This window comes from Sciurus carolinensis, chromosome 10 (genome assembly GCF_902686445.1).
Source record: "Sciurus carolinensis chromosome 10, mSciCar1.2, whole genome shotgun sequence".
In the NCBI taxonomy this organism is placed as follows: Eukaryota; Metazoa; Chordata; class Mammalia; order Rodentia; family Sciuridae; genus Sciurus; species Sciurus carolinensis.
The window spans coordinates 119,979,646-119,999,791 of record NC_062222.1 but is presented as its reverse complement, the minus strand read 5'-3'; the positions used below and the strand labels follow the sequence as shown (position 1 = coordinate 119,999,791).

The following is a 20,146-nucleotide window of genomic DNA, read 5'->3' as shown; positions in this document are numbered from 1 at the left end:
TCAGTGCATTTTTACTGAACATTCACGTTAGCACAGTGGTAAAAAAAACTTTGAAATTCTTTAAAATTTATTTTCAGTATTGGATTTCCTTTTAAGTAGCTGCATGAAATAGAGTAAATGACTAATCTTTCCTTAGTCTTAGTTTTCTTGTTTATAAAAGTTGAACCAACAATAGTACATTTTTGGTTGTGTAGTCTTTCTCTAAGATCTTATACAAGCTATTTGAGAATTATTTTTAAGACAGAAGAACCCTGCAGTTGTTCATAAGGAATCCTTCTGCTTTAACTGACTCACATATCAAACTTTGGACATTGTGTTGTTTTGATGACAGGTGTCCTTTGGGACCTGCTTACATTGTCAGTGGAAGAGGCTGTGGTTTTCTCCTCCATCTCAGAGTTAAGTATGTTGTTTCAGAATATTCAAGAGTACTGGGCAATCTTACCTTCATAAATGTCTGATAATCTCTAGAGTGTGTATTCATCCTACCAATTTAGTCAGGGTAAAATTTATTTATTCATGTTAGACTTATTTACTTACTCATGCTTGCAAAATATTTTTCTGTGCACTTTATGGATTTTAAATATAATCTTCAAAATGGCATGTGGTAGGCAGTTGTATTTTCTTCCTTGTGCAGAATAGAAATAGAAGGCTTAAAGGGAGGTTAAGTAACTTAGAAGTATCTAATAATATGATTAGTGGAGTCAGATTTTGAATATATGTCTGTTACACTCCAAAGTCTTGAATGCTTAACTGTAGTGATAAGTCACATCTCCTAGGTATTGAATTCTTAAGTTTATGGTTTAAAAACATATGTTTTAGTTATGTATAACATTAAGATATTTTTTGACATAATCACAAAAACATGAAATCTAATTTGCTCTAATTCAATCCCCACTTCTTCCCCCTTGTCCCTTCCCCTTCTACTCTCTCCCTGCTTCCCTCCTTTACTGATCTTTCTGTAATTTATTTATAGGTTTTCAAAATGAGTGTCTTATGGATATACTTGATGTTGGGATTCACTGTGCTCTATTTATATATTTCCCTTTTTCTCATCCCTCATTCCTCCTGCTCCTCAATCCTGCTGCTCCTCAATCCTCTTCATCCACTCTGCTGATCTTTAATTTGTTGAAATTCCTTCTTCTTTTTATCGCCCCCCCCCCCCCCCCCACTCCCCTCCTCCCCCATTTTGGTTTAGCTTCCACATATCAGAGAAAACATTTGACCTCTGACTTTTTGGGATTGGCTTATTTCACCTATCATGATAGTCTCCAGTTTCATCCATGTACCAGCAAATGCCATAATGCCTTATTGTTATACTTCATTGTGGCTGAGTAATACTGCATTGTGTATATATACTATGTTTTCTTTATCCATTCATCTGTTGACGGGCACCTAGGTTGTTTCCATAGACTGGATCTTGTGCATTGTGCTGATATAAACATTGATATGCCTGTGTCACCATAGTATGCTGATTTTAAATCTTTCAGATATATACTTAGGAGTGGGATAACTAGTTCAATCCCTAGTTTTTTGAAGAATCTTCATATTGTTTTTTCAGAATGGTTGTACTAATTTGCATTCCACCAACAATGAATGAATGTACCTTTCCCTCTATATCCACACCAACATTCATTATCTGTATTCTTTTTTTTATTGTAAACAAATGGGGTACAACTTGTTTCTCTGTTTGTACATGAAGTAGAGGCATACCATTTGTGTAATCACACATTTACATAGGGTAATGGTATTTGATTCATTCTGTTATTTTTTCCTCCCCCGCACCCCTCCCACCCCTCTTTTCCCTCTATAGAGTCCCTAATTCCTCCATTCTTGACCCCCTTCCACCCCCCATTTTGTGTTGTCATCCGCTTATCAGCAAGATCATTTGTCATTTGGGTTTTTGAGATTGACTTATCTCACTTAGCATGATATTCTCCAATTTCATCCATTTGTCTGCAAATGTCATAATTTTATTATTCTTCATGGCTGAGTGATATTCCATTGTGTATATATACCACAGTTTCTTTATCCATTCATTAATCGAGGGGCATCTAGGTTGGTTCCACAATCTGGCTATGGTGAATTGAGCAGCTATGAACATTGATGTGGCTGTATCTCTGTAGTATGCTGATTTTAAGTCCTTTGGGTATAGGCCAAGGAGTGGGATAGCTGGGTCAAATGGTGGTTCCATTCCAAGTTTTCTAAGGAATCTTCATACTGCTTTCCAGAGTAGCTGCACTAATTTGAAACCCCACCAGCAATGTACGAGTGTACCTTTTCCCCCACATCCTCGCCAACACCTATTGTTGCTTGTATTCTTGATAATTGCCATTCTAATTGGGGTGATATGGAATCTTAGGGTAGTTTTGATTTGCATTTCTCTTATTACTACAGATATTGAACATTTTTTCATATACCTGTTGATTGCTTGTAGATCTTCTTCTGTGAAATGTCTGTTCATTTGTTGATTGGGTTATTTGTATTCTTGGTGTGGAGTTTTTTTGAGTTCTTTACATATTCTGGAAATTAGTGCTCTGTCTGAAGTATGAGTGGCAAAAATTTTCTCCCACTCTATAGGCTCTCTCTTCACATTACTGATAGTATCCTTTGCTGAGAGAAAACTTTTTAGTTTGAATCTATACCAGTTATTGATTCTTGCTTTTATTTCTGTGCTTTGGGAGTCATGTTAAGGAAGTCTGATCCTAAGCTGACTTGTTGAAGATTTGGACCTACTTCTTCTCCTTCTATAAGATGCTGGGTCTCTGTTCTGATTCCAAGGTCCTTGATCCATTTTGAGTTGATTTTTGTGCAGGGTTTAGAGATAGGGGTTTAGTTTCTTTCTGTTGCATATGGATTTCCAGTTTTCCCAGCACCATTTGTTGAACCATGATGTTGCACCATCTTTTCTCCATTGCATGTTTTTGGCACCTTTGTCTAGTATGAGAAAACTGTATTGAATTGGGTTTGTGTCTGTGTCCTCTATTCTGTACCATTGATCTACCTCTCTGTTTTGGTGCCAATACCATGCCGTTTTTGTTACTATTGCTTTGTAGTATAGTTGAAATTCTGGTATTGCGATACCTCCTGCTTCACTCTTCCTGCTAAGGATTGCTTTAGCTATTCTGGGTTTCTTATTCTTCCAGATGAATTTCATGATTGCTTGCTCTATTTCCGTAAGGTACATCATTGGGATTTTAATTGGAATTGCATTGAATCTGTATAGCACTTTTGGTAGTATGGCTGTTTTGGCAATATTAAGTCTGCCTATCCAAGAACATGGGAGATCTTTCCATCTTCTAAGGTTTTCTTTAATTTCTTTCTTTAGTGTTCCGTAGTTCTCATTGTAGAGGTCTTTCACCTCTTTTGTTAGATTGATTCTCAAGTATTTTATTTTATTTTTTTTTGAGGCTATTGTGAATGGGGTAGTTTTCTTAACTTCTCTTTCTGAAGATTCATCACTTATGTATAAATATGCATTAGATTTATGAGCTTTGATCTTATATCCTGCTACCTTACTGAATTCACTTATAAGTTCTAAAAGTTTTCTGGTGGAATTTCCCACTTCCTCTAAATATATAATCTTGTCATCAGCAAATAGGGATAGTTTGAGTTCTTCTTTTCCTATTTGTATACCTTTAATTTCTTTGGTCTGTCTAATTGCTCTGGCTAGAGTTTCAAGGACAGTGTTGAATAGAAGTGGTGAAAGAGGGCATCCCTGCCTTGTTCCAGTTTTTAGGGGGAATGCTTTCAGTTTTTCACCATTTAGAATGATATTAGCCATGGGCTTAGCATAGACGGCCTTTAAAATGTTAAGGAATGTTCCCACTATCCCTATTTTTTCTTGTGTTTTGAGCATGAAGGGGTGCTGTATTTTATCAAATGCTTTTTCTGCATCTATTGAAATAATCATGTGATTCTTGACTTTAAGTCTGTTGATCTGGTGAATTACATTTATTGATTTCCGGATTTTGAACCAACCTTGCATCCCTGGGATAAAACCCACTTGATCGTGGTGCACTATCTTTTAAAAATATTTTTGTATGCGATTTGCTAAGATTTAGTTGAGAATTTTTGCATGAATGTTCATTAAGGATATTGGTCTGAAATTTTCTTTCCTCGATGTGTCTCTGTCTGGTTTAGGTATCAGGGTGATATTGGCTTCATAGAATGAGTTTGGGAAGGTTACCTCCTCTTCTATTTCATGAAATACTTTGAGAAGTATTGGAATGAGCTCTTCTCTAAAGGTTTTTTAGAACTTGGCTGAGAACTCATCTTTTCCTTGTTGGTAGACTTTTGATGACTTCTTCTATTTCATTACTTGAAATTGATCTATTTAAGTTGTGTATGTCCTCCTGGTTCAGTTTAGGTAATTCATATGTCTGTAGAAACCTGTTGATGTCTTCTAGATTTCCATTTTGTTGGATTATAGATTTTCAAAATAGCTTCTAATGTTTTGTATTTCAGTCGTGTCTGTCATGATATTTCCTTGTTCATTCCGAATTTTAGTAATTTGAGTTTTCTCTCTCCTTCTCTTTGTTAGTGTGACTAAGGGTTTATTGATTTTGTTTATTTTTTCAAAGAACCAACTGTTTATTTTGTTAATTTTTTCGATTGTTTCTTTTGTTTCAGTTTCATTGATTTCAGCTCTGATTTTAACTATTTCCTGTCTTCTACTACTTTTGGTGTTGCTCTTCTTTTTCTAGGGCTTTGAGCTGTAGTGTTAGGTTGTTTATTTGTTGATTTTTTTCTTCTTTTTTTGAATGCACTCCATGAAATAAATTTTCCTCTAAGAACTGCTTTCATAGTGTCTCAGAGATTTTGATTTGATTATGTATCTTTGTTCTGGTTTACCTCTAAGAATTTTTTTATTTCCCCCCTAATGTTTTCTGTTATCCATTCATCATTCAGTAGCATATTATTTAATCTCTAGGTGTTGGAGTAGTTTCTGTTTTTTATTCTGTCATTTATTTCTAATTTCAATGCATTATGATCTGATAGCATACAAGGTAGTATCTCTATCTTCTTGTATTTGCTAACAGTAGCTTTGTGGCATAATAATGGTCTATTTTAGAGAAGGATCCATGTACTGCTGAGAAGAAAGTGTATTCGCTCTTTGTTGGATGGTATATTCTATATACGTTCACTAAGTCTAAATTATTGATTGTGTTATTGAGGTCTATGGTTTCTTTGTTTAATTTTTGTTTGGAAGATGTGTCCAGTGGTAAGAGAGGTGTGTTAAAGTCACCTAGTATTTTTGTGTTGTGTTCTTTTTGATTCCTGGAATTGAGAAGAATTTGTTTGACATATATGGATGAGCAAATGTTTGGGGCATAGATATTTATGATTGTTATGTTCTTGCTGATTTATGCTTCCCTTAAGCAGTATGAAATGTCCTTCTTTATCCCTTCTGAGTAACTTTGGCTTGAAGTCCACATTATCTGATATGAGGATGGATACTCTGACTTTTTTGCTGAGTCCATGTGCATGGTATGTTTTTTCCCATCCTTTCACCTTTAGTCTGTGTGTATCTCTTTCTGTGAGATGAGTCTCTTGCAGGCAGTATATTGTTAGATCTTTCTTTTTAATCCAATCTGCCAGTCTGTGTCTTTTGATTGATGAGTTCAGGCCGTTAACATTCAGGGTTATTATTGTGATATGATTTGTATTCCCGATCATTTGCCTCATTTTTGTTTTTTGACACAACTTGGTTTCTCCTTTATTTGGCTATTTCTTTAGGGTAGTTCCTTTGTTTGCTGATTTACATCTTTTTTTTTTTTTTTTTTTTCATCTCTTCCTCATGGAGTATTTTGCTGAGAATGTTCTGTAATGCCGGCTTTCTTTTTGTAAATTCTTTTAGCTTTTGTTTATCATGGAACGATTTTATTTCTTCGTCAAATCTGAAGGTAAGTTTTGCTGAGTATAAGATTCTTGGTTTGCATCTATTTTCTTTCAGAGCTTGAAAAATGTTTTTCCAGACCCTTCTAGCTTTTAGGGTCTGGATAGAAAAATCTGCTGATGTTTGTATTGGTTTCCCCCTGAATGTAATTTGATTTTTTTCTCTTGCAGCCTTTAAAATTCTGTCTATTTTGTATGTTAGATATTTTCATTATAATGTGCCTTAGTGTGGGTCTGGTGTTATTTTGTATATTTGGAGTCCTATAAACCTCTTGTACTTGATTTTCCATTTTATCCTTCAGATTTGGGAAATTTTCTGATATTATTTCATTGAGTAGAGTGTTCATTCCTTTGGTTTGTATCTCTGTGCCTTCCTCAATCCCAATAATTCTTAAATTTGGCCTTTTCATGATATCCCATAGTTCTTGTAGATTCTGTTCATGATTTCTTACCATCTTCTCTGTTTAGTCAACTTTGTTTTCAAGATTAAATATTTTTTCTTCAGTGTCTGAGGTTCTGTCTTCCAGGTGTTCTATCCTATTGGTTATACTTTCTATGGAGTTTTTAATTTGGTTTATTCTTTCCTTCATTTCAAGGATTTCTTTTTGTTTTTGTTTTTGTTTTTTCAGTATCTCTCTTTATTCAAATGATCTTTTGCTTCCCGCATTTGCTGTTTTATCTGTTGATTGGTGCGATCATTCAAAGCCTGCATTTGCTTTTTCATCTCATTGTTTGCTTCTCTGATCATTTTAATTATGTACATTCTGAACTCCCTTTCTGACATTTCTTCTGCCATGCTGTCATTGGATTTTATTGCTGTAGCACCTAGGTTTGTTTGGGACATTTTCTTCCCTTGTTTTCTCTTATTGCTCAGGTATCTACCCCTCTAGTAGTGAAACTCTGAGATATTGCAGATTTCCTCTATTGCCTTATAGTGTCCCTGTAGATTTCCAATAACTCACCTCATATCCTTCAGTAGCCTGATGTCTTGGAGGTATTCGATAAAGCAGTGCTTCACAAGGAAACTGCCCCTCTAAGGGTGGTGGCCTTCAAGTGGGGTATATTACCTATTAGTGGGTAGAGGCGCCTCCACTTGTTGACCGACGGTCAGCCAAAGGGGGACTAGATTGCAGGGTGCGGCATGGCTGGTCTGGCCTGTGTCTCCGGTTCTACTGCCCTGGTGGGGAAACCTCGCCCGGCGGGGAAGACTGACCCGGTGGGGATGTCTCGCTGGGCATCTCTCCTCCGAGAAGTTCCCTTCGGTCCAGAACTACCAACTGGGCTGGGCAGCCCTCTTCTGGAATGTTCCCAGGAGTCTGGGCCTACGTCCTGGGCCAGGGATCCTTGCCCTGTGAGTGAGTCTCTCGCTGGGCAGCCCTCCTCTGCGACGTTCCCTGGGGACCGGACCTACCTCCTGGACCAGGGCGCCTCGCCCTGCGTCGAAGTCTTTCGCTGGGCAGCCCTCCTCTGAGAAGCTGCCTGTGGTCTGGTCCTGCCACCCAGGCCTGGGACCCTCACTCAGGGCTGAACCCTCTCGCTGTGTGGCCCTCCTCTACAATGCTCCCAGTTGTCTGGGTTCACAACTCCAGTGGGGGAGTCTCACTGGGCAACTCTATTCAATGAAGTTCCCTGCTTTCGGGACCACTGCCCTGTCTGGGGTGCCTCGCCCAGTGGGAGAGATTCACCCAGCGGCTCTGAGTTGGTCCCGAGTCTCTCAATACCTCCTCTTCTTGAATCCTGAGTCCTGTCAAAGGGCCTCCTGTCTCCTGTAGGTGTCTCAGGAAGGGAGCCGCCCTTCTGATGATGGTGGCCACATCCTCAGGAATAATTCAAAATGCCTGTGCCAGCCTCCACAGAAGCTGGGGAGCCCCAGCCAGGGTGCACTGAGTCAGCACAGAGGCAAGTACAGTGTCCCTCAGTAGTAAGGGGGTTGGCAGGCAGGCTCAGCGATGGCGTCTGGCCTTGGTGTGGGGTCTGGCGGGCTCCGCGATGGCATCTGACCTTGGTGTGTGGTTGGACAGGCTCCGCGATCTATTATCTGTATTCTTGATAATTGCTATTCTGATTGGAGGGAGATGAAATCTCAGTGTAGTTTTAATTTCCATATCCCTAATTTCGAGAGATGTTGAACATGTTTTCATGTATTTATTGACTTTTTATTTCTTCTTTGGATAAATGTCTATTTAGTTCTTTTGCTCATTAGATTGGGTTATTTTGTTTTTTTGGTGTTAATTTTTTTGAGTTCATTGTACATTCTGGATATTAAAGCCCTGTCTGAGGAGCAGGTGGCAGAGACCTTCTTCCATTTTGTAGGCTCTCTCTTCACATTCTTAATTGTTTCCTTTGCTGTGCAGAAACTTTTTAATTTGATACCATCCCACTAATGATTTTAATTTTATTTCTTATGCTTTAGGAATTTTATTAAGGAAACCAGTTCCTGTGCTAACATGCCAGAGTATTGGGCCTACATTTCTTTTAGAAGTTATAGACTTTCTGGTCCAGTTTCTGGGCCTTTGATTCACTTTGAGTTGACTTTTGTGCAGAGTGAGAGATAGGGGTCAAGTTTCATTCTGGGGCAATTTCCAGTTTCCCTACCATCATTTGTTAAAAAGATTGTTTTTTTCTCCAAAGTGTATTTTTGACATGTTTTGTCTAGTGTCAGATAGCTGTAATTATGTGGGTTTGTCTCTGTGTCTTCTGTTCCATTGGTCTTCATACCTGTTTTGTTGCCAGTTCCTTGCTGTTTTTGTTACTGTAGCTTTGAAGTATAATTTGAGATCCCGTATTGTGATGCCGCCAGCTTTGCTCTTTTCGCTAAGGATTGTGTTGGCTATACTGGGTCTCCCATTTTGCCAAATGGATTTTCAAACTGCTTTTTCTAGTTCTGTGAAGAATTTCATGGGAATTGCATTGAATCTATATAGTGCTTTTGGTAGAATGGCCATTTGACTATTAATTCTGCCTGTCCAAGAACATGAGAGGTCTTATCATCTTCTGAGACCTTCAATTTATTTCTTTAGTTCCTGTAGTTCTCATTGTAGAGTGCCTTCACAGCTTTTGTTAGATTGATTCCCAAGTCTTTTGTTTTATTTTTTTAAGGCTATTGTGAATGGGATAGTTTTCCTAATTTCTTTTTCAGCAAATTCATTATTGGAGTATAGGAATGTGATTATAAGTGTTGATCTTGTATTCTGCTACTTTACTAAATTTATGAGTTCTAGAAGTGTTCTGGTGAAGTTTTTTGTGTCTTTTATCCATGTGATGTTGTCAGCAGAGATAGTTTGAGTTCTTTTCTTGTTTATATCCCTTTAAGTCCCTTCGGTTGCCTTATTGCTCTGATTGGAGTTTCAAGGACTATGTTGATAGGAGTGGTGAAAGTGGGCATCCTTGCCTTGTCCCTGTTTTTAGAGGCAATGCTTTTAATTTTTCTTCATTTATAATAATATTGGCTGGGGATATAGTTTAGTTGGTAGAGTTCTTACCTTTTTAGCACAAGGCCCTGGATTCAATCCCCAGCACTGCAAAAAAAATCAAAACAAAACAAAACAAACAAACAAACCAAAAAGAGAAAGAGAATAATGTTGGCCTTGGGTTTGTCATATATAGCCTTTACAGTGTTTGAGGTAAGTTCCTTGTATCCTCAGTTTTTCTAGTGTTGTAAACTTGAATGGGTCCTATAGCATTTGTCAAATGCTTTTTCTGTATTTATTGAGGTAATTAATTATATGATTCTTGACCTTGATGCTATTTTTGTGTTGAGTTACATTTATTGACTTCTGTATATTGAATCAACCTTGCATCCTTGGGATGCACTATCTTTTTAATGTTTTTTTTTTTTTGTATATGGTTTGCTAATATTAAGAATTTTTGTATCTATATTCATTAAGGATATTGGCCTAAAGTTTTCTTTCCTTGATTTGTCTTTGTCTGGTTTTGGTATCAGGGTGATACTGACTTTATAGAATGAATTTGGCAGTGTTCCCTCCTTTTCTATTTCATGGAATAATTTGAGGAAGATTGGTATTAATTCTTCTTTAAAGGTCTGGTATAGCTTTTCTGAGAATTTTTCCAGTCCTGGACTTTTCTTTGTTGGAAGAATTTGGATAGCTGCTTAAATTTTATTATCTGATCTGTTTAAGTTTTCTATATCCTCATGGTTCATTTTGGCTAGATCATATGTCTCTAGGAATTTGTCAGTATCTTCAAAATTTCCTAGCTTATTGGAGTATAAATTTTCAAAACAGTTTCTGATGATCCTATGAATTTCAGTAGTGTTTGTTTTGATGTTTCCTTTTTCATCTCAATTTTGTTAATTTGAGTGTTTTCTCGCTTTTAGTTAGTTTGACTAAGGGTTTATTGATCTTGTTTATCCTTTCAAAAAACCAACTGTTTTATTGATTTGTGGCATTTTTCATTTCTCAAATTAATTGATTTCAGCTTGATTTTAATTCCTTTTTTTCTACTGTTTTTGGTATTGTTCGTTATTCTTTTTTTCTGTGGGAAAAGGGTAGGGAAATAGAACCCCCAAATGAGGTCTATAATAACGTGTATCTGATTTCATTAAAATAGTATCATTAAAAATAACTTGGGACAAATATAAGATGTATGTTTTAGGCATAAGTAACTGAAGTACTTCTGTGTGGGTTTTCTCAGTTGAGGGTTTCAAGTGGAATCCCTGAGAGGACAGAGCAGATTGTCCCCAACAGGGACACTTTATTATCTGGAACCTAACTCCCTGAAATTGGATATGTAATGTAAGTTCTTTTAATGGTAGTAGAAGAGATTATTTAAAAGAATCATATGGATGAATGTTTTTGAAAAAAATAATTAGTAGTCACTCATTTATTGAATACTCTTTTATTATTTAGGGGTTTCCTATAGTAAACTTGCATATAATTGGATATGTTGACCAGGGAACCTTATTTACTGTAATGTTATATAATGATTTATTTAATAAAATTTCAGATTTCTTAATTCATGGGTTTCAGTAAATAAAAATTGTATGTATTTTGTTCATACATTTTCACATATTGGTGATTTTTAAAACATTCTTTAGTTAGATGACCTCATTTACAGAATTAGTGATCTTATTTTAAACTTTAGATATGCCCCAAAAGCCAGAATTATACTCTTCTTTAGGAGATCAAGAAGCAAGTTTAATGGTATCTGATGATTTTTAGTATATTTAGATCAATAAAACATTTTCCTTCTTAATTTCAACATATAATAATTCTAATTCTAGTGTTTTCTGGTCACACTTTTATGATCAGAATGTTGAATATCTGTTAGATGCAGAGTATACTTTTACTACATATAATTTGTTATCAGTTGCATTATCCTAGGGTTATGTTTTAAAAGAAGCATTTTTAGACAATAATTTCAGGGGAAATATAATTCATTCTGTTTAGTTTTTTAACTCAGCTTTCTTAGGAAGATATTTGTTTTATAACAAGTAGTGTGTAGCTATCTTCACAGTGTCTTTTTTTTTAACTCCCCTTTTTGGTTATATTTTATTTTGTTAATAAGCACATGTTGGGTGTTTATCCATAAACTCATTCTGGGCTTTCTGAAATATTAAGAAGCTAGAATACAGTATCTATTCTATGGAAAAGTTCTCTAATTTCTGAACTGTAGTAATTTTGAAGCCATATAATTATACTCTGGGATTCTAAGCCTTCATATGGTGAAGAGGATTTTCTTAGATGTTGTTTATAATATGTATCACATATGAAACACTTCCAATTTGTTCCAAGTGACAGGATCATTTCCAAGACATAGTCCATCTCATCATGGTTTTTACTTTGGGTTTTCCTAGATAAAGGCAATTTGTGAGCATTTTAGTAGCAATGATTTTTCCAGGTATCTCTACTAGGTCTTTGAGGAAAAGTAGGAGAGATGAATGTAGAAGTTGGGGCAATTAGGTGCCCTTTAGTATAATTTTAAAAAGAAGCAGTTAGAAAAAAGGAGTAGGGCAATATTTAGAGCAGCAGATACATAAATGTTAAAGTAAATGGTTTGTATTAGTGCTATGGAAACCATCAGTGATGAAGGACCAGTTTTTGAATTTCTAATCTCTTATGGAGAGGTATTATAACATGCATGGTTCAGGTGCTTTGAAAGCATTGCTTAACGACTATAAAGGTAAGTGGCCACAGCCAATTTCATTATCTAGTGTACACCAGAGTCAGTATGATGATTGACACTAGTCTCTTGACCACATGTTAAATAGTTCATTGATCCTAAAATCTTGTTTGTTCTTTTAGTATTCAAGCTCACTGAAGCTCAGAAAAGTGAAATGATTTGGATGATATCATATCACTGCTAAATAGTTTAGTATAGAACAACTCTACTAAAAAGCAAAATCTCATCTTTTGTCTGAAGATGATGTTCATTGTCAGTATAAAAATGTCAGAAATATATGCCTCTGGAATTGGGGCTGTGGGAGATTTTTACTTTCTGCATTTTAGATTTCTGAAATAATCCTTAAATTTTTGAAACCAGAAAAAAGAAAACATTAAAGGTACCAAGTAAAACAATAATGAAACAAGAATATCAGAAATATTGAGGTTGAAAGAACATGGAAAAAACTGTCGGTATTGTATAATTAAAGGGTTTATATGGGAGAAGTATCAGGAGATAAGCCTAAAAGATAATCAGGGAAAAGATTTATAAATGATAGGTAAGCCATAAAAAAAGAATTTGCTTTTTATTTGTTAGTGGAAACATTTAAAGAAGTAACATAGAAATGGTTGGATTTTAGTACATAAATAATTTTATTGCTTTCTTTCTTTGTGTGAGTGCGTGTTCGCGCGCATGCACACACACACACACACACACACACATATATAAACACTTTTTTTTTTTTTTTAAATAGTACCAGGGATTGAACTTAGGGTCACTTAAATATTGAGCCATATCCCCACCCCTTTTTTTGTATTTTATTTAGAGACAGGGTCTCACTGAGTTCTTCAGGACCTCACTGAGTTGCTGAGGCTGACTTTGAACTTGTAATCCATCTGCCTCAGCCTCCTGAGGTGCTGGGATTACAGGCATGGGCTGCTGTGCCCAGCTTTGTATATATTTTAAAGTAAGATTAATAGAGGGTATAATTGCAAAATACACTAGTTCTGCTCATCAAAATCAAATGCCCTTCAGTTATAAGTAATATTTTAAAAGGAAAACAGAAATATGATACAGTAACTGAAAAGATTGGTATTACGTTTTAAAACACCCTTTTGTAAAACTGTGTAACATTCTTGAGTATAACCACTGCTTGGGTTGGAATCTCAACTTTGCTGTTCATTATTTCAGCCTTGGTCATATTATTTAATCTCTTTCAACCTTGATTTCTCATCTGTGTCTTAAAGTTAAATAATAGTTTTCTTATAGGACTTTCATAAAGCTAAATGACTATGTATGTGTGTTTTAGGTGTGTAGACATACTTGTTATATAACTTAGTAACTAGGGAATATTGAATAAGTATTTACACTGATGCTTTACTGGCATAGTTAGTAGAAGGCATTTCATGAAATACATGTAACAAACAGGTATGAAAAATATGACTCTAGAATAACAAAAATATACCAGTTATCTGAAAAATAGCCATATATAAGATTTTTAAAATCAAGACTAAATTAGTTAATTTTAGTATATTGAATATAGTGTTTTCTTTTCTATAGTTTATCAGAGAAGATATGAAATATAAAGATGCTACTAATAAACATAGTCATCTGCACAGAGAAGATAAACATATAACTGTTGAGGATTTATGGAAACGGTGGAAAACATCAGAAGGTAAGACTATTGTAGTGATTGTGATCCCTTATCTTCTCTACTTCTACCCTGCATAGCTATTGATAATTCACTAATTGCATATGATTTTACAAAAAAAATTAAAAATTATATTTATATGAGAATATTTATATTTTAGTAACTAATTCAGTTTTTATTCTGAAAGACAACTTTTTCTTAGGTTTATTAAGCATCAGGCTGTTCTCAGATAATTTGTTACTTTATACTAGAATGAATAAGATAGATAATATATGCCCAAGAACTTAAGTTCTGAAGTATTGGTTCAGATACTAAAGTGCTTTATTTAAAAATGTTATCAAATGAACATAGTGTAACTGTGTTAGTGAGCTTTTTGTCACTAAAATGCCCAAGAGGAACAACTTAGAGTAGGAAAAGTTTATTTTGGCTCATGGTTTTAGAGGTTTACTCTGTGGTAGGCCAACTCCATTATCTGGGCTCAAGACGAGGCATTGGAATGGTATGGTGGAGCGCTGCTCACCTTGTGGCAGATGAGGCAGACCATCACAGTAGAAGGATGTGGTGGAGCCCTGCTCCCCTTGTGGCAGCAGGGAAGCAGAGTAGGGGGAGGTGCTGCAGGTAAGATGAACCTTTTCAGGGCATTTCTCCAGGGACCCACCTCCTCCAACCATGCCCTACCTGCCTACTGCTACCATCCAGTCTGTCCATTCCAACTATGATGGACTGATGAGGTTACAACTCTCATAATCTAATCACTCTGCCTTTTACCATTCATGCATTTACAGAGGAGCTTTTTGAAGACACCTCATATCCAAACCGTATATATTCTTCCCCTGGTCCTAAAAAGCTGATGTCCTTCTTACAATGTAAAATGCATTTAGTTTTCTCTAAGAGTTTCATACTCATAACAGTTCCAGCATTGCCCAAAAGTCCAAGTTAGGTATATACAGTGGTACAGAGGAAATATTTACCTTTTAAAAGGGAGGTATAGGGGCATAGAAAGAAGGGATGAATCAAAACAAGACTGAAACTCAACTAGGCAAACAGGTCCTATTGTTCCATCTATAGCTTCTAGAACACAAGGCATATAAATGTGCTCTCCAAAAGGCTTGGTCTATCTCACACTTTTAATTTTGCCTATTGTGCTCTTGGCCTCTCCCTTAGCTTAATCCTCTCTTCAGTCAGCAGCTCTCTTCAGCAAACAGTCCACTTTACTGGCATCTCTTATTCTGGGATCTCCATTCCAGTTTTGGCTTTACCTTCACAGCTTTACACATCACTCTCTTAAGACCAACCTGCAGGGATTCTGATCCCACTACACTTTGTCCTCCTAGACTTTTCTTTGAAATCTTGGTAGAAGCCTCTATGACCTCTTAACTCCAGAATCCTACATTACTACAGAATGAGCACCATGTGGATGATGCCAAGGTGTGCTGACAGCTTGAAAAATAAGTAGTCAGGCCTCTTTGAACAAATGCTGCAATGGTCTATGAGTGCCTAGATGGCTGGGCATTATGAAACAACTTCCTGTGCCCCTGTTCAAGCATGCTGTCCCCCATCCTGAGTCTGTAATGGATGTGGTCTTGCAAATTCCTGAGATTTCCTCAAACCAGCATTCCTATTGTCCCTATGTGAAGTACTTAGCACCTCTTTAGTGGCTATAGTCTCATTTAAAATCACACCCTTCTTGGCCCCAGTTTTACATGCACTTTTCTCGTCAAACTGCAAGTTTTAAAAAGTCCTTCAACTCTGTTTCTTACTCATGATTCTCACAGTAAACCTGGCTAAAAGCTGCGGGCAAAGTCCATGACACTGACTAGTTCTGTGCTGCCTGGAAATTCTTTCTGCCAGATTAATTAGTCCATCACTTTTAAATTTAGCCTCATGCAAATTCTTAGGACATGAGCAAAACCGGTAAGTTCTTTATTAGAATATGACATGAATGGCCTATCACTGAATTCCAAGTAGAGGCATATTCAATCCCAGGGCTACAAATACCCCAGTGTACTGTTTACTGATCCCAAAGAAAGAACTTGGAGGATTCAATAGAAAGGCTTGAGAAATTTTATTACTCATGCAATCTATGGCAGCAGCCTGGATTATAGTGAGGGTCCCACCATCCTATAAGAAGAAGGAATATAAGGGGTAGGTTGTGTGCCCACTGTGAAGGTGGAGTTCTTCAGAAGTCTTTTGGGTACAGTCTTTTACTTTATAACCACAGTCACTCTGCTTTGATTCTCACCTAAAGATTGGAGGTAAGGAAAGTGGGCAACTGTCCCTCTCCATTTCCTTCATTATTCTTTAGAGTCCTCCTTATCTCACCATAGTATCTAAGAAAGACACTGATTAGTATTTAACCCAACACCTGTCCAGCTTCTCCTGTTTCCTTCATTATCATATTCTTTAGAGTCCATCTTATCTCAGTGCAATCTTTCCTAGGCTCTGATTATTGTTTCCCCAACATCCCATTCATTTAGTGCCTTGGAAGCCCTTTAGTGGCCCTCACAATCTCATACTGCCCCATGTCTTCTGTGAAATCCAGTGTGAAAGTCTGGAGGCACATTGCATTCATATTCTACAACAGCAGTACAAACAGCATGAACCTATATGCAGTCATGCTGAGTTTATAAAAATAGCATACAAGGTATGCTGGGGGAAGGGAGGCTAACCATTCAGAGAGCATATCAATTCAAACAGCATCAGTAGCATTAATTTGTTTAGACACTTGGGTTAAAGCATGAATAATATTGTATTATCAGTTATATAGACTTAACTTTCTGTTCCTAAGACTGTACATACTGCACCTTGGGCAGCCATAATCATATATAGTACCATTCTGTTTTATAAAACCACCTTTCTTGTGTGAGTAGTTTTTCTCAGTTAACAAAGTTATACTATATTTAGTTTGATGAAGAGCTATAGCAGTGTGGGAAGCTAAGCCTGTACCTGAGATTCCACATCAATCACTGCAGCTGGTGGGGAAAGAACAGCTGATGGGTAGACCTACCAAGAGGCACAGTACTGCATTGTGTGGCATGCCTTTATGCTCTCCCACTTACTAGGAGTGTATGGTAGAAGAAGCAGAACTCAGGCTGGGATATAAGGCAGGTACATTGTCCTGTCCAGTGTGAAAGTAGGTAAGGCCATCCACAGGGCCCACGTATCCACAGCGTACCCCACGGCAGGGCGAAAGCCTTATGTGTAACGTGGGATGATGGGTTGAGGGCATCCGTTGAATTGACTGTATTCTCACACAGAGGGTCAGGCATAGAGCCCACCAACTAGTTATCATGACATGTCATATTGGTATCACAAAGGAAAGCTATCTTTTTCACTATAACTTGAGGTCCTACCTCTCATGAAGGCGCATTCCATTTATAAGTATATCCAGGGTACCCAGGAGATATGTAATGTCTCTCTAATCAAAGCAAAAGTCTTATTTAGTGACTGATGAGTGAATGTTTTTAGTCCAGTTTTGTGTTAGTCAGGTCCATTCCACTGCATTTACAGGTTGGGCTACCTAGGAAAGTCTGTGTGCTGCAGTCACAGGGAATTCTGAGCAGATCCAACAGTTGGTCTGGTTGGCATGATATGCAACTTCTATTGCCCAGTTCAGGAATAGGTCACTTGTCGGTGATCTGTGGAGAATATGACAAGTGTTTAATAGGCACCAGTAAAGACAGATCAGCTCCTTGAGACAGTATACAGGATACTATACAATGTTAGAAAAGTTGCCTACACAGTAGACTTGCCTGAACAACTGATACACTTCAGGAGTAGAGAAAAAATAAGACACCTCTAAGGTATTTAACTGCCATAAGCTGATAGAAAGTGGTCCTTGGGTGATGATACCCAATGGTAACTACATGTGCTTGTGAAGGCCACACTCCCAACACAGACTTTATTTGTAAATTGACCCCTCAAGGGGTCAGTAAGGCAAATCATGGGGGCTGCTTGTACAGTCCATGGCCAACTCATGCTTCTTGTCTCCAAAGTGATATCTTAAAGAGCTGGCAACAGTAGGTAATTACTTTTGTCCCAGACTGGTTTAAGTGTTCTTTATCTGTACTTAACACTGTTGGACCTGGGCGAGACATTATAGAAATGGCCACAGGCCATTGATATCTGGGTTTCTCAATTTGTGTTCTCTGTCTCTCAGTTAGACAAGTGGCCTACACCTGCATAGTTACTCTCAGTCTTTGTTTCAGCAGGGCATTCATTCTTCAAATTAATCAAACTTGTGTTGGATTGTATGGCAGATGGAAAATTTATAGTATGTCCTAGTCTTAAGCCCTCTGTTGTATGTCATGGTCTGTGTAATGGGTTCCTTGGTCACTCTAAATTATCAAATTATCGGTAGTGTGCCATACATGGCACTTGATTGAATCAATCCCTTAATAATTGCCAGGTCAGTACCTTAATCGTTGTCTTAATAGTTGGGGAAGGCTTGCATCAAGCCTGTAACTGTGTCCACACAAATCATTGCATATTTGGCCCCTTCTGATAAGGGGAGAGGGCCAGTGTAGTCTCTCATCACTGAAAAGGGACATCTTCTAATTTGATGTGCTCCTTGGTGATATCCAGTTGTCATGGGTAGTGCTGATAGCAGGCAAAAAAGTTTTGGCATGCAGCAACAACATAAGACCTCTTTATAGGCAGTCCCCCTGTGTTTCACAGCTGCCCACATAGTCTTTCAACCCACATGCTTTAATCTACAATGTAGCCAAGTAGCGATTTCATCTGCTGGGCTTCCTCTAGCTATCTTTGCCAGTTGGTCAGCCTCATTATTTCCTGGAAATTAGAAAAGGCAATGGGCAGTCATGTGGTACATGGCATAACTTTGATTTGGACATGCCAAATACCTTCCCATAACTGTTTTCCACACAGAGACCTGCCATTAGTCATCCACTGTTGTTACCATTGAGGCAGCCACATTATAAGTCCTCTGAATATAGCTCAGCCGTAGGAGTAGATAGTTAATGGCCCATTTTCATGAGCAATTACCATCCACACCACTCGCACGCAGTTCTACCCACTGGTTACTGTGTTCTTGTCCTTTATCAATCCGAGTCTCAGTCACTGGATGATAGGCTACAGATCTACATCTGGGGCATTTCCTTTTGCTGATCCATCGGTGTGTCAGACTGATGATGGTGTTCTTGTATGCGTGAACCAAGTAGAAACGTGTCTTCTGGCATTTTACCCTTTTCTGCCACATATGTGACCAGTCCCAAGAACTGTTGAAATTCTAAGCTGAGAGGTGAAGTAGTGTCTTCCTTGCTGTCAAAGGTATTCACTCCATTTCATAGTGCTTGCCATCTGAGCTACCCCTTATCTTGAGTCCTTGGTTATTTGCTGTAGCCATCCACTGATAGAGTATGTGGTCACAACTGTGAGTGGTGCTTCTCTGGCCATGGGATCTATGGCAAGAAGGGCAGCATAAGTAGCACACATTTTTTCCCCCAATAAACTATAATATTCCTTTGTCCAATTCCATAACTGTGACCAAGATCCAATAGGGATCTTATGTCCCTTAATATGCTGCTATAAGCCCCATCCAAAGCTGTCCAGAGTGACATAAACAATAAGCTCAGCAGATTTGAATGTGTCTAGTGCCCCGAAGGATTGTGCCTATTTTACTGTTTGTTGAACCTGATTAAATGCCACAGAATGCTGGTTAGTCCAGTACCTACTGTGCCTCTCCTTTACAAACTATGTAGGGGTCGTAATGAGGGAGCCAGATGAGGGATGACAGCCTTCCAATAAAGCAGTAGTCCCACAAATTCTTGAATTTGCTTTACTGCATTGGGAAGTAGAAATTCCTGAACTTCATCATAGCCTGAGGTATAACCTTTGTCTGACGTGACCAGATAATACCCAAGAATTTCACTGATAAGCCAGGGCCCCTCACTTTGTTGGGTTTTATGTCCCATCCTCTGCCTTGGAAATGAGATAGAAGTGTGAGTGCAGCCTCAGTGAGAGCTGAACAAGATTCGGAAATGAGAAGGTTGTCATCAACATAATGGAACATTTTTATATGTGGAAGTTGGGACCAGGTTTCTTCATTATGCACTACTATATCATGATACATGGTGGGGCTATGCAAATATCCTTGAGGTAATGCCATAAATGTCCATGGTTGGCCTTTCCATGTGAAGGCAAATGGGTCTTGACTCTCAGGGACTGTATTTATGCTAAAGAAGGCATTACCAAGTTCTAGTACACAGTTCTAGTTGCCAGTTGAGTGCCAAGTTCATTTAGAATGGTGGCTATGTTGGGAATGACTGCGTAAAGTGGAGGGATCACCTTAATGCCATGTAGTCCACTCTCAAGTCCTGCCTAACTTTCTAACTGGCCACACAGGGGAGTTAAAAGTACTGTGGGTTAGGCAAGTTATGTTTACTTTAGCCAGTTTATATATGGTGTTTAGCATACCTTTTTAACATTGACTTTACAGCTGGTACATGCTTAAATCTCCCA

At 37.6% G+C, this 20,146-nt stretch overlaps 1 protein-coding gene across 1 annotated transcript in view; it reads left to right on the top strand.

Annotated features, from left to right (window-relative positions):
• The window catches only part of Stim2 (stromal interaction molecule 2), a 176,724-nt gene that overhangs the window by 91,423 nt on the left and 65,155 nt on the right, over positions 1–20,146 (top strand). The window contains 1 exon segment of the mRNA XM_047566298.1: positions 13,576–13,690. Within this exon segment, the coding sequence (XP_047422254.1) occupies positions 13,576–13,690 (115 nt within the window).